General features: G+C 37.1%; 1 protein-coding gene across 1 annotated transcript in view; it reads left to right on the top strand.

Annotated features, from left to right (window-relative positions):
- Positions 1–16144, top strand: part of prim2 (DNA primase subunit 2) — a 69478-nt gene that overhangs the window by 20746 nt on the left and 32588 nt on the right. The window contains exons 8-10 of the mRNA XM_082153836.1: positions 11140–11207; positions 12752–12824; positions 13624–13809. Coding sequence (XP_082009962.1) covers positions 11140–11207; positions 12752–12824; positions 13624–13809 — 327 coding nt within the window. The remainder of the gene's footprint in view (positions 1–11139; positions 11208–12751; positions 12825–13623; positions 13810–16144) is intronic.

Raw genomic sequence — 16144 nt, 5'->3', positions numbered from 1 at the left:
AAGATTAAGAACCACCGCACTAACTTCCTTCACTTCAGCCTGTCTGTTTTTCCATAAGTGAACATTTCAGATCATGGCATCATGGGAAATGTAAAATTGACCTCCAGTGAGACATAACCTTTGAGTTTGCTCAGTCTGTTCATTCCTCAAGTACCTCATGGCTTTGGTCACACATTGAGTCAAGGCCACTGAACTGCAAAGTGTAAGGAGGCTGGAATTGGATCACTGTTTGCTTTTCATATCACACTGAATATGCTTAAGGACAGAAGATGATGGTGATGTTAGATAAATGCACTAACTCACCTCAGACTCTAGAGTACATGCTAGTGTGTACAAAATGCAGACACAACCCATATCTTTCCTAGGACAGATCGAGTAGTCGAGTAGAGTGGGACCATCTGGGTTCAACATGAAAAAAAAAAAAATTATAATAATTTTTTCCCTAATTTCTATACATGCAAGAGATCAATCCGTGAGCTTTAATTTTGACGGAAACAGTCAAGCTTTAATTGTGGCGGAATACAAGTTTACAAACACGTCTTATTACAAATCTGGTGAAATGCTGTAATCGTCAACTATGATCTGTGAACTCATGTTTTTGAAAATTCACATAAAGCAATCATCACTCAAGTGAGCAAGCACCGATTTGCCTCAGATTTCAGGCTTTTGTCATCGATCTCTATTTAACTGTCGACATTACTCTTGTTACGTATAAATGTCTTTATTAGTGCAAACAGTTATTAGTTAAAAAATTAACTAATCACACACTTTTCTGTAATTAATCGTGATTAATTGCACCTAACATTTAAAGTTTTTAATATATTTTTATATTGTAATGCTTTCACATTCTATCCCCAAAACAATGTAGAAACAACATAGACAGTATATTTTAAATACTTGTTTAATGGCATATTTTTACTAAGCACTGAATGAAGGCCAGTATCACTGATATCAGTACTGATACTGATGTCTCTATTAAATTGATTTCTTTTCAAAATTCTATCTATTAATTATAGACATTCAACATTGAAAGCTTTCATTTTTAGAATTTAATAGGCTTTAAAAAATATAACAACTTTTAATTTAAGTGTATTTAAAACAATCTTCATATAAACCATGTAATAAATGTCAAATTTAGCTGTGCTTTTTATATATCAGGGCTCAATGCTTTCCACTGCGCACGACATTCGCATTCGATTGTCGCATTTCGCCCCCTGGTGTCAGTCGCACGGAACTTTGAAATTGGTCGTGATGCAACCGTTACCCTCGGCTATTCACAATGGTAAAATTAATGATTTTAATGAATGTAATGCATGCATGAATATATCCACACAAAACAAATGACCCTCAATACATCTTATATATAAAAAACAGTCGATTTTATAGAGCTAATCAATATAAATATTGATTTAATATGATACAAATATTTTTTTCAGCCATAATTATTAATAACCGTCATTTTGCAGGAATAGCGTTTACATTAAAGTATTAAAATATTGGTAATTCTAGCTTCGCGCTCATAGTTTTGATTAGAATACATCACATCCGGTCGACCGGTCGCATACGGTCTAGCCGCAGAAGTTCAGATATTTCAACGCATCCGAAGCCCAAATCGGATCCGAAATTTCCGCATACGCATATGATCGGAACTCCCCGCAGCTCCCGTACGTCTCTCCATAGGAAATGAATGACTTCCGGTCCGACGGCTGTCGTTTGTCGTTTGCAGTGGAAAGGCGGCTTGAAGGCGGCGTAAGGTGTTTTTCTACTGGACCAGTCGGGCCTGTTCAGATTTTTCAGTGCTCAGATAGCAGTTCTGGTCTCCTCACAAAATGTGAAAGTTTTAAAAACCTTGAAGTGTCAACAAAGTATCTTTTGTGTTGAAATATTCTGGATCCTTTTTGGAAAGTCAGTCAGTGATCTATGCGGACCAAAGGAAAGTAAATGATCCAGCACCATGCATCAATTCACAGCAGTCAGCCGGCTGTGCGGTCTGCCAAGTTTTAACGCCAACTCTGCAACTCTGCCACTGTCCCTGAGCTCCAGTGAATTTGCATCGAATGACATTTTGCTGTAACGCTAACAAGAGAAGCCGGTGTTTTCAATCAATCAGCTTGTGAAAGGCTCTTGAAGTCAGCACATGTATTCTATTGAAAGTGCCTGAGATTATTGTGCTTACACAGCAAGTGTGATGCTGGTCACCAAGGTTACCGCTGAATTATATATGCATCTGTCTCAAGGACCCTGCGAAGTTTATTAAGATATACAACTTGTAATTTTGGAGCTTGCCTTTTGGGTTAAAAGTTTCCTTGCTCATTTAAACCAACTCATTTAATGATCTCATTGTAAAGTAATTCTTAAAAAAAAAAAAAGCCTTTAATGGTCGATCTTTGGAGGCACTGTGGGTTTCCAGTGTTCGTGTGGTTTTATTTCTTTTAGGCCTTTTTTTTAACAGAATGGGGAAGCAGAGTACAAAATCCTCAGCTCACCTGTCAGTCCTTAAAGCAAAATTCTCATCCAAATGCTGTTAGAACTCGACAGGTATTAAGCTGGATTTCAATCAGGGCTCTGAACCGGTTCAAGAAACAAAAACTGGAAAGGAGTGAAATTTTAACAGGAACATGAAAATGAAAACGAAATCAAGTTTTAACGTTCTGAACAGAAACGCTTATTTGAAATCACCCTTAACCGGTTAATAATGTTATTTTATCGTTCTGTTTAAGATTTTAATTTGGCAGTCAACCAATCATGAATTCAGATAGTACGGCCTATCCAAATGTGTCGTTGACGAATCCAAAATGAGTGAAATGCCCACGTTCAGCTGTCAAGTCATGCTATGCAAGTCGTAAGACAATGTGTTCGCATTAGCTGTGGATCGCAGGAGTTTATCCGAGGATATGATTCCATGACAGGTCCTATTCAGCTCGTTTGGAAACCAGCAAAAATTGCAGGTTAGTGTAGATCCGCTACTATTCAGGGGGGAAAAAAACACCTTGTTTAAAAAGATTAAACACCTTGTTGTCAAAGTTAGTATTGTGGCTTTATGGATGGTCAGACACTTGCGTCTATCGTTATATTATTAGCATTATTCCAAAAACAAGCTCAAATGGAGTTACAAGGTTTTTCAACCGCAAATGTTTTGGGATTGAATGTTAGAAAGCAAAAATGTCTATTAAGATTCTTAGGTAAACAAATCATATTACATTTAGTATTGTTGTACCGGTTGCATTATATTTTATTTAAAAAATGTCATAAAATTTATCACTGTTTGAGAACGGAAAGATAGAAAGATTCAACCATTATTTATCATTATTATAATTGAATTGAAAAGTCACAGCATTAAGGTGCGATTACACTAGTGAAAAGGTTCATTGTCTGTTGTCAATATATATGAAGCTCAGCTCACACAGAAGGCGCTTTCAATCCATGCGGCAATTGAACCCATTGAATAATCTGCGGTGGGAAATTTTTCAACTTCACGTGAAAATTCCTGATTGGTTGTAATAGATTCCTATTGAAATTACTGGAATTCCTTTTTTTAAATGTATTTATTTATTTATTTGCCTGAAGAAGAACCAGCAGGCTCAAAACGTTGCCTATATTAAACATGGGAGTTTAAAGCAGTGTTGCGGACATACATTTTTTTTTCAAATACTGGAACTCACCCATGAAAATTAGTTAGATAATGGTAAATGAGACAAAATGCATTTTTAAGTACTAGACAGCTACAGCATTATATTTCAATATAAGTTATATTTAAGTAACAATGCTTAATTTATATATATATATATATATATATATATATATATATATATATATATATATATATATATATATATATATATATATATGTGTGTGTGTAAATCTTATAAGCTGCCTTGTGCTAGACATGCATCCTTCATCTCTGTATCTTTGCTGATCAGGTTCCCCTCAGTGGTTCTAGTTGATCTTGTCAGTTTGGGTATTGCTGATTGCTTATCAAGATGCGGATGTCTCCACCAACAAAGGGGAGAGGACTTTTGCAGCCTCGCTCCAGACTATGCTAATCCAACACTCAATTTGGCCTATCTGGGGATTTATGAAAGCAACAGTGGGCCTTTTGATTTATGGCTTTACACTGATCCATCTTCAGGAACATGCGGAAAGGTCTGCTCAATATTTTATCATCGAATCCAAACATTTAAAGCTCATAGCGTGGTTGTTCAGGATTTAAGCAGCTTGCACAGAGTAGCCTGCCCGTTCACATAAATGTTATTGTTGCAGGTTTATGGGTTTTGAGAGGTTTGTCTTCTCCAAGGTCTTTGACTCTTTCAGCTGTGCCACATAAAGACCTTTAGGACATGAAAATTAAGCCATTCTCTCATGTGATGAACCATGTGATTCTTTCATAAGGTTTGCTCTGAGTTTCTACTCTCAGTAATGTATTTTTGTAAGCTGCTTATAAAATTGTATGAAATGGCAGTCGTCCAATTTCTCCCCTTTAAACCCGGAGTTTAATATGAGGACAAAATCAAATGCAAGTTGTGTATATATATTAGGGGTGTAAAGATTCTCTGTAAAAAAAAATCTCAAATCTGAAGGCGCATCTACAGTAGTATGGTTTGTTGAAAAACAAAAACAACACGTAAGACAGACAGAGTTCCTCTAATGCAGCGGTTCTCAACCTTTTTTCCCCACTGGGCCGCACAATGGTCCAAGTGCAAGTCTCCGCATATCATTTACATATGACGTCACCAATGCAAACCATTCAGATTTAATGTTATGGTATTAGCAGATAATATTATTATTATTATACTGAAGAGGCAGTGTTTTCTAGTGGCACATACAGTATTTTATTTCTGTCACACTCTGCAAAATCAACAAACACAACAAGAAATTCGTTTTTGTTTCACAGTGTGTTTAAATGACGGTAGAAGTGTGACTTCATATCAAAGTAAAACACTCTTGTTCAATAAACTCACCTGATATACATTAGGTCACAGAAAATGAGAACAATGTATTCCACCAAATAAAAACTACAAATAAAAACTAAAGAATTCAGTAATCAGATAATTCGCTATGAACATACACAAACCGTAGCTATTTAACGCCGTATGACTCTTTATCATCGTAATACTCACCAAACAATAACAGAATGTTATAGGACAAAAACGATGCCTTAAGCAAATGTTTCTCAACTCTTTTTAAAAACAACATTGAGCGCATTGTAATTACAATCTCTGACGATATCAAGCATTCTGTCACGTCGCAATCCCTCGCACAGAATCCGCTAGCGCGGACGAGTTGGCGGCATTCCAGCCGCACGTGCGCCGATGCTGTTATTTTTATCGATTTAAAATGCAAGTATATTAAACAAACGCATCGAATTGACATGTTTTTTTGACATTGTATGTTTTGCATAGGCCAAGTACTTTACTACAGAGCAAACAGACGGCCCATCTCGCTCATTGACAGAAAACGGATTCTTCCATTCTTCCAGTAAAGTTAACGTTACTCTCCTACCTTCGCTTCTAATGCTACGACTCTTCTTGTTTGCATATGTTCCTCATTTTGTTTTTCTCCTCTAATAACACATTTGTCCATACTGATCCATAAATTTAAGAAAAAAAATAATCGCTACTGATACTGAGGATACTATTCTGCCAATGTTACCTGGTTTGCGCCATCAATATATTAATAACTGATTTTGTTGATCAGAGTATGCTTTTTCTTGTGAGCTTTTTTTTTAAGCATTTTTTTGCATGGTAAAATAAAACCTGTTGCTGTAGGTTTTGTTGCAATACACAAATCTCTCCCCTCTTTCATTTGTACACTTATTCAGTATGTTTAAGTCTGGGACAATCTCATCAGTAATCTTTACATCGACAAAACCTGCTCAGTATTATCAGTATGCGATGTACACACTGCTAATCTTGTTAAATTGGCCTCATGAGCTCATGGTGCTGTGCGGTGACTGTACCTTCCCTCCACTATAGATCTCCAGACTCCTTACGCATAGAGAAGCTGTTGGCGCTTTTGCTAACAAGCAAAATCCAGTTACTAGCCACTCCTCAGAGAGCCCAACAAGCCTTCGTAGGAACTCGATGCCAATTAGCCGTATTGTCTTCTCGCCATTTTGCGTAGCCTCTAACAGTGTGCACAAGTGCGATCCAGGAGATAAAGTCCCTACATAGCATGCCTCTCAATTATGTATTTTATGTGTCATCACAGTTGAATCACCATCTGGACCAGTCCGTTCATTAGCTTTTCCTGTCTGGACAATTTCACATTTTCCTTTGCCAGCTCATGTGTCAGTACGACATGTTCAGAGAGGCTTTTTTTTATTTAAAATAACTCTTTATATTTTTATTGGTGAAAGTCAATTGATTTTGCGGTTGTGATACCAATTTAGATTTAACAATACTTATTTGAGATGCTTTACCGAGTTCGATGTAATTCGTTTTTGCTGATATTTAATCATATTAGTTAATTCTAATACTAGTTCTTTGTTAAACTAGTATTGATGTTCATTAGATAAAGTTGCGGTTAGTTAGGTTTTATTTTTATTTTAAGTCGTGATAACAAGAAAACCACTTTTGTTATCTCGAGATCACGAGAAAACAAGAATATATAATCCATGGCCTCTTAGGGCTTCCGTACTTCTTTTATCAGAATTGCAAGTTTATATCTCACCATTCTGACTTCATAATCTGCAATTGTGTGCCAGACTCAGAATTGTGAGATTTAAACTTGCAATTCTGAGAAAAAAAGTCAGAATTCAATTGTGACTTTATATAATGCAACTTTATAACTCGCGATTGCTAGTTTATATCACACAATTCTGTGAAAAAGTCACAATTACCTTTTTAATTTTTTTTTTATTCTATAGTTGAAACCAGCTTCTATACTGAAGTGACACCATCTCAAGTAAATAAAATAGAAAATGCATATCAAGCTTAAAGCTTCAAGTTGGCATATTTGATACGTTTTTTCAGCAGCCTGTCAGATGGGGATGTTGTATCCAAGCATAAATGGAAAGTTACAGATATGCTGTTCCTGTATGAAATGACACACTGTACTGTATTTGCTCAGCTGGAGTTTGTTGTAAGGATGTCCTTGCATTGCTTGCTTTGACCTGATGGGGGAGTTGTCTTTCCAGTTGTCCCTTATTTGTCTCAGCAAGCATATTTTATTGCGACATCTGTTCCCTAGTAATGTGTCTCAAGCAACCAACATGATAATCTGTTAAAAAGGAAGTCTCACCATACTCTCCACAAAGTGTTTAATTTGTACACATTGTGTTTCTGAATTGCTAGACTCAAGTAACAGAAAATTAACAATTTAGGTTCTCGTTTTAAGGGGACTGACATTAATTCTTTTCTTTGAGATGAAGTCCTGATTTCCTTGTAATGGTTATTAAGAATTCCATTCGAAGAAGATGGAGATGCTGCAATTATCTATCTGTGGAGGAATGTCTGCCTCTCTTTTTCTTTTGTCATAGAATAATATCTTTATCCAGTATAGCAACACCATAACAAATGACGTGTTTAATCCAGACAGAAAGATGGTAAGCATATGTTTAGTCTGTTTCCTTTTAGTCCCAAGAATATTCATAAACCACATGTTAGTCATCTCCGTTCATTACGTCCTCATTATTCATGTAATTGTGTATATGTAATTGTTTTGCATATCTATTATTGTTTTTTCCCATAATAAAATAAAGCTAAATTTCATATTTATTAATTTACACATTTTGTGTACATATTCTGTGTGGAAAAGTATTTAGTAAATTATCAGAATTTCTTCCAGTCCACTGTCAAAAAGAATATAAAAAAAAAAGTTAAGTGACCGAGTTTAATATAGTGGATGGGTAATTGTGTTAAATAGTCATGATCTCAGAATTAATCAAAGTAATCGTGCCGTAATCAAGCAGCCCTACTATTGGTCATACATATTATTGACTGACAGGTGGCTTTCAATCTTTCAAACACTCATGTGTATGTGGTCTTTCTCTTATGCAGCTGTGTGTGTGAATAGTCAAAGGTACCTTTGGTGAAATATTAATGTAAACAGTCTTATGTGAATGTAAACTGGCTGGACAAAAACATTTTAAAATATAATATCTGTTCAAACCTTACATTGTGAATACAACTGAACAGCCTGCTTTTAAGACTTGCTAACAGACCTGTTAATACATTTTTCTTATGTTTTTGTTCTTTATTGCTGACTGTTTACCTTAATAATTACTGTAACAAATGAATGCTACAGCATTTAATGGGGAACTTCTTCTTAAAGGCTACACGCCAGTGTTACTTGCATTTGTTAATATTTAAATAAATAGTTGACTTTATATACAGGAATGAGTTCAGTACCATATTTGATTTTGCTGTGGTATTACAATTTTTGTTTCATGATCTTGATAGTAATTACTATAAACTACTGAATTTGTGACTGTCGAAACGGGATTATCTTATGGGATATACAGTATAAATTCCATTAATAATTACTTCAAGTTCAATTCAGTTGCTAATGGAGAAAAGTATTTATGTTAGTGACCATGTGGCAGTGTATTCCACAGTGCCATATGTTCAGGAATACGATTTGAAGAGAAGATGTATAGTTTATATGAACTCTAGGATACAGTATTGGTTGCACTGCATATATTAGCAGTATGTAAAAATGTTAATATGCTTGGCTTTGCTTTAAATTGCACATGGCATTGCTTTTCATTGCAGTAGTAAAGTGATGGGTATGACCTTGTGAAAATCACATCAGGCTCCAATCTAGCGTTCTGTCAGCGTCTTATATACCTGACAAGCTCAACTGAAAGTGATTGTCATGCTCAGGAATGGACAGAAGGGATCTGGCTCAGGGCCACCGCCACCATGTTTCTCATCTCTCTATTGGCTCTCTGCAGCGCTGTACACTGACCCTCAGCACGGCGGCCCTCTACGCCACTTTCCTGCTTCTGACTTCTATTTCCTGCCAATTATCTGGATCACCAACATGGCTGTTGTGGCGTAATGACTGTGCCTCGTTCTCTCTGCCGTTAGTGAGCTGTCGTGGCCGATGTGTGTTTCTGTAATGGCTTCTCATGGCCATGGAGGACAGAGATGAGACATTACTGGGAGTGTCTCATTAAATGAGCATGAAATTGAAAGCTGCTTCCCATCTGACAAAGAGTTTGCACTGAGCTTTCATCTCCAATGATATGTGGTTTGGATTTCACTTGATAATACAAAAGCACAAAATGATTGTTTTATAGAGTTTGTATGTTCAATCGATCTGATTTTCAGAAGTGTCAGAATTGCCCAGAAAAGGCAAAAAATAAATAAATAGCTTAAATAACGGAGTACTTTCCTGGCTGTTTCATGATATTTGTCAAACTCTGGCTTTTGGAATAATATTAAGTCACCCATTACTGATAAGGAATTTTTTTTTTTTTTTTTACTGGTCCTGCCAACATTTGCAGTGTCCCCACTAGAGATGAAACAGTATGAACATTTCATATCACCATTATATTGACCAAAATGATCATGGATATCAATATCACGGAATTGTTCAAATGTGCTGGAAATGTTAAAAAAGTACTGATACACTCACTGAAATCATTTCAAGTTTTATGTCGCAAATCAACAACAAATAAAATTAGCAGCACTATGGATTTTTTGTTTGCATAAACATTAAAATAACATTAACAGCAATGGATGAATTTTAAACAAACAAATTATTGGATGGTAGACTTGCAACAACATGTTAGGGTACTACATGCTCAAAGTTTTGACAAAAAAAGGTTTTAAAAATTATAAACTTCACATTTCATAAAAAAAAAAAAAAATAGAATCACTTAAAATGATAAATGATAGGCATTTTATCTGCTCCATAAACAATTGTACATAGGCTACCATTTTATCCGAAATGTTGAGATTTGTAGAATTTCATATACTGTTTAGAATTTACTAAAAATATTTGGTCTGATTTTCGCATTGGTCCGAACAAAAATGGCAGACAAGCTGAATGAAAATGTAAATCCCCTCTCTGACAGTAGGTGGCACTTATGGAACTGCAGAAGTAGAGCTGTTTCCCTGGTAACCTGTGCGAACAAAGCATCGCTTATAAACACTACTCTATTAGGCATTACACTGAGAGAGAATGAAAAGTGAAGTGACGTGAAGGCCGAGGATGACAGCCCATACTCGGAGTTTGTCCTCTGCATTTAACCCATTAAAGTTAGTGCACACGTTAGGAGTATTGAGTAGTTAACACACACACACTGCAAAAACCATGGACACACACACTCGGAGCAATTGGGAGTTAGGTGCCTTGCTCAAGGGCAACTCAGTCGTGTTAAACCAAGTAAATGAAAAAATTGTGGTTTCGCATTACCAGTAACACTAAAAAAAATAATTAAATAAAAAACGATAATTAAAAATGGTCAACCTACCTTTATTGGCCTACTTGAGAAGGATTACCCACATGACTGTTCTGAAAACCCTGGCACAAGTCTTGGCACTCTTTATTTTACCTTTTTTTTTTCTACACTGCTGAGCTTTCATCCTTTTTATTTCTCTAAATCCATGAATGTCGTTTGATACATTTGTTTTAATGAAACAGTGTTGTGGAGTTGGATGGTGGATGATTTAGTTTTAAAGGTTGTGTGTCTGTGGTCATTGGACTGGAACATTTGCAGCCTACGCTGCAGTTTCACTGCAGTCTCGATAGCTTGATCATCCTCAGACCTCCACGTCTCTTCATCATTGTCTCCGTTTTGCTTCAGTTAACCGATATCCTGCCACTTTAGCAGCGAAGTTGATTTATGATCTTGTGGTAGACATGTTTAAAAACATTATTTACTGGAAAAACCCCCCCAAAAATCTGAGATTTGTTTTGACACAATTTCAACTACTAAAGAAGACTTTCACTTTTTTTCTTTTGTGTTCATTCGGTTTGGAAGTAATTATTTATTTATTTTGTATATTTTGGGCATCTAAAAGTCTTTCTGGTCATTGGGTAGTTTTTATTAGCCTAGGAATATTATGTGTTATGCTGTTTGGAAAAATTCATAGTTCATGCTCCAGTTATTGACTTTTTTTTTATTTACTTTACTGCATTGCTGTTAAATTACTTTAAACTCTGACCCTTAATTTATTTATTTTCTTGTAGATGACTGCACGGTCCTTGCCAGCGGTACAGTCTGATGAACGACTCCAGCCTCTTTTGAGCCACCTCAGGTAATTGACGTCATTAGAAAATGTTCATCACTTCTTATATAAAACGATATTCTTTATGGCATTGTGATTAATACAGCTGCTACAATTTTAGGCAGTAACTTTGCACACATCCACATGGGGCTTTCCTTTTTTGTTTTGTCTTTTGAAAAACAATTTCATTAAAAACATTCACACAGTTGTTTTTCAATTTCCTTGGCCTACTGAGGACAGATCAAACAGTCCACTCAAGGCCAGCCGGCACCCAAAGTGACTCCAACTGCTTTTCTTTATCTCTTGCTCGTTTCTATTCAGTCTATTTCATTAATGGTCTTGGTACAGTCCCATTATGATGCACCAAGTGTTTTCCTCAAGTGAACCTGGGATTTTGGCTGCAGCCAAGCGGGGATACCAATGTAGATAAATACTGGGCCTCTCCGTCATTGGCCACGTTGCCTGCACGGGCAACCGTGTCCCTCCACTTGCTCGCATGAAAGGAAACAATGGCAGCATTCCCAGCAGTCAATTCATTTGCTTTTTGATGGACTCTGAATGAGAGCATTTAATTGGATGTGTCTTTAGAGGCGACAGTTGTGGCTGCGGAGGATTGGCTAGTAGACTCTTTTACTTTTTGTCAGCACTGGGCAGGCCAGATAAGAGGGTGTGAAGGGCCGGCATGGAGCTGAACAGTGAAGGAATGTGCAAAGAGCAGGACCTGGAAATGCTTAATTATTCGTACCATCACACACAGCCTCAGTGGATGAGGCACTGTTTAGTAGAACCAGTTTTTGGTTCCTTGCCACTGTCCCCTTTGGCTTTTAGCTTGCTTAGATGGGGACACTTAATATTCAACAATATTATTGATCTGCCTGCATTGACACACCATTATATGAGAACTGAACTGAGCTGGACGATGACATCACTGTTATAAAAATATAAATGAAAAAAAACAATACCATCGAGCGAAATACCGGAGTGAACTGAGAACGACTTTTTCAGATTATGTGAAATAAATCTACGCATCCACGGTACAATCAGCGTCTACGTCACGGCTCTCAGCCCGCCCTCTGTTCGTTGATTGGCCGGCTGTTTTCAGGCCGGAGGAAAACTGAGAGAGACGTCGCTATCTCAGACTGAGTACAGAAGCGAAATTGAGCGGAAGTACGAAGTCTGACGTAGTCAGGCTATAAAAATGTTGCTTGCCTAAAAAACCCTACTACTGTGTGTTCACATTTTTTGTGTATAAAAATATATGTTCCTTTAACAAAGTTGCCTCCAACTTAAGTCTGTAAGTGTGTTCAGTTCGGTCTTAGAATGTTTCAGCAAGTCGTTAAGTGTGTCCCCGGCATTCGATTCATCAATTTTATATCAATTGTTAAGCATCAGGTCTGCATCTTGCAAAATCTGTATTGTTTCAAGGTATGTCTTTTGCTGTGTAGTGTTTTGTTGCTTCACCAGAAAACCAGAATCCATTTGAATAATGTGCGTGTTAGTCAGTTTTCTAATCTGACCTTGTGATTTCCACTGTGATTGGCTCTCATTATTTGCTCCCTTATTCTTTGTTGTAGCCATGCCTATGTGGGTCAGGACTATAGCCTTCAGAAGAACATTGGGAAAATTTCTCTGGAGCAGATTGATTCAGTAAGTACTTAAGTTATTGACAAAGTTGCATTATTTCTCTAAATGTATTTCTCTATATGTATATATGCATGTATATGTATGCAAAGCAATATTTGGCAAAATTGTGATGCATAAAATGTATTTGGTCTCAGTAGCCTGTACTGCTGTTTGCTTTATATTTGGCTCTTGAGACTTGTGCTCAAGTTAAAGTTTTCCTTTTCCGGAATTCTCAAGTTACTAGGACATTGAGCATGTCCTACTTTAGTGGTTGGAGTGCATGTGCACAGATGTTGCTAAGGAAGAGAGCTGTCTGTGAAAAGATCTGCTCTGTGTGTGTGTGTGTGTGTGTGTGTGTGTTTCTGTATTGTTGATGTCATCTCAGGGCCAGTTGCTGTTCCAATTAAGTGGCTCATCAGCACATGCAAATTTTGTCCTTCATTTTTTGCTTTTACTTGAACATTATCGGATGCATTGAAATCTCTTGTAATCAAAGCCTTTGCATTAAATCAAAGGCGTTTTTAATCAGTGCCTCTGTTTTGAATCCTCATTTCAGTATTTTACCACATCCTAACCAGGTTCGATAAAGCTATTCCATGTAAATGTGAGTTTTTGTCCTAATCATTTGTGACACATAATTGTACATTTACAATTTCTTTTGATTGACTGTGATTGTGTCATGGTCGTTTTGTTTTCACAGTGGACCTGTGATCTCTGTGTTTGTTGTATTTAGGTGATTGATTTCTGTCTGCACATTAAAATTGGCTAATTTATAAAACGAGCCATTTGCAATAACCACTCTTCTTTTCTTCACTTCCACCAGCTCTCGAGCAAGTCCTTTCCTCTGTGTATGAGGCATGTCCACAAGGCACTGAGAGAAAACCACCACCTGCGGCATGGTGGGCGCATGCAGTACGGCCTCTTCCTCAAGGGCATTGGTCTTACTCTAGAACAGGCCTTGCAGTTCTGGAGGTCAGAGTTTGTCAAAGGGAAAGTCGATGCAGACCAGGTAACTCTTCAACTTCAGCTCGTACTTCTTCACATTGTCCTGGTTTTCCGCAGGCTTTCGTCCCCTGACAGTTACTTTAGTTGAATATTTTTTTGTTTGTAGCAATTCTTTGTTATTGCACTTTTGATTCTGCTGATGTCATTCTCTTCTTCATCCCTCAATAACTCTTAAGAGGGTCACTCAAATGAACGAGAGAAGATATTAGAAGGCCAAGTTATTCAGCTCCCCTATTCTGATGCTGGAGATAATTTGCCACCCTTCCGTCGTGTCTTTAATTACAATTCTAGAGGAACATGCCAGATCGTATTTTTTGCGCATGGTACATTAAACAAGAAAATTACACTCCCAATCTTAAACCGATGTTTCCCTCCTCCCTGTGCTCTGAAAATGAATGCTTATTCCCAACTGATGCTCAATCAAGGAGAAACAAATGAATTTCATGTCCTTACCTGAGAATGGCTGCCCTTTCGGGCAAGGTTTTGATGCAATCATCAGTCTCATGAGAGCTCACTCAGTACCGGCTCAGAATCACTTATTACTAGGGCTGCACGATATATCGTTTTAGAATCGATATTGTGATATGTGCATCCGCAATAGTCACATCGCTGGATGTGCAATGTCAAAAGTAGGAGTCGTAGTTAATCCATACAGACCAGAAAAGCATGTGATTTTAAAACATTCTAGTGAAAAAAGAGGCAAAAGAAATCTCAATTTTGAACTTGAGTGCTGTTTTCTGTGGGCATGCACAGATCAGCACAGTCAGAACGCAAACACAGAATTCCGTTCTCTTCCATATCTATTGTGCTTGAACGGACACATACACGCACAATTATGTCAAAATGCATGTCTTGGTGAGTATCTTCATAAACAGTTGCTTATGGTTTACGTGAACGTAAACAATTGAGAAAGAAAACAGATGCGTATCATTATATTGGATCTGTGCATTTTGTCTTAAAGTATCAGTAGCCTAATATTCCTGCTCCTGTCTGTCATTAATGTTAATCAAACAACAAAATACAAAGAGAAAATCTTTGTAACTTTAACAAAGATTAATTATATTTAATGTATACAGTGAAGACTATGTTGTTAATATACATTATTCAATTTCTGTACCTGAATACTGTTAAGACGTACCTGAAAAAAATAAAGCACTGTTTGTTATTTGTATCTTTGTTGATCTATTGTATTTATCTTTACTTTATCTTCACTTTGAGAGTTTATGCACGGATTCAAAAAATACTCTTACACAACATGCGTTACCTTTCTGAACTATCCATGTTCCAGAACTGACTGTGTTTAACTGAATACTCGCCAAAGACGGTCATTTTGACATAATTTTGTGTGTATTTGATCGTTTAAGCGTAGTAATCCACTCATTTTGGCACTTGCGATCTGTTTAAGAGGCAGCCTAATGTGGGTACGCGCCACTTATATAGATCAGTGGTGCGCATGCTTTTTGTGTGAGCGCGAAACCTGTGGGAATTAGTAAAATTGTGCGCAATACAAGCACTATTTAATCAGAGCAAATGAGACTAGTGAGAGGGTGTGTGTCATTTCGCCGTCAGAGAGAAAAGAGCGGGAATGCGCTGCTGATGTTATTGCCTGCACCTCTGGCCAGAGGTATAAAATCCAGGGGTCAGAAAGTAAAAGTCCTGCCATATGTTTATTCCACCCATGAACTCAGCCAGCTGATTTCACTAATTAGTTCTATCTCCTGGCTGAAAAACTGTGCTAATTAGCAAATCCAGGTGATTGGAACAAAATACTGAGGAGGACTTTTACTTTCTGAACCTGGACTTTACACCTCTGCCTCTGGCAACAAAACAGGCCGACTCGAAATCGGAAAGACGTGAGAAGTACCGTCCGGTCACCGGTCTGGGGCGTTCATGCAGAAAATCATCCGATTCCGGTCCCTGGCATATTTGTCATATAAAGCGGCCAATCGTGTCTTGTTAGAAGACTTGGATTAAACCTGTTCACTCCACGTAACGCTTAAGGTGAAGTTTTTTAAGCCTTATGATATACTTAGGAAAATGAAAGTTAAGGGGCTTCATGCAACACATTTTTTTAAGAGATTACTTGAGTGAAAAACAGACACTTAAGGTAAATTCTAAGGGTTTATGTAGTTTTTTCTAACCTAAAGAAACCAAGTAACACTTAAGGGTTATTTTCTAAAACACCCTTAAGTTTATGGGAAACCTAAGGGCGATATTTAGGGAAAATTACAAAAAGCTGCTTTGTACAACCGGGCAATGAACTTGCATATTGGCAAACTGACCAACTTGGTCTTCACTGGTCCTTGTTCTGTATGGACATAAGGTGTTCGGTTTATTTG

Source organism: Leuciscus leuciscus, assembly GCF_965113295.1.
Source record: "Leuciscus leuciscus genome assembly, chromosome: 22".
In the NCBI taxonomy this organism is placed as follows: domain Eukaryota; kingdom Metazoa; phylum Chordata; class Actinopteri; order Cypriniformes; family Leuciscidae; genus Leuciscus; species Leuciscus leuciscus.
This window is presented reverse-complemented; position numbering and strand designations above follow the sequence as displayed.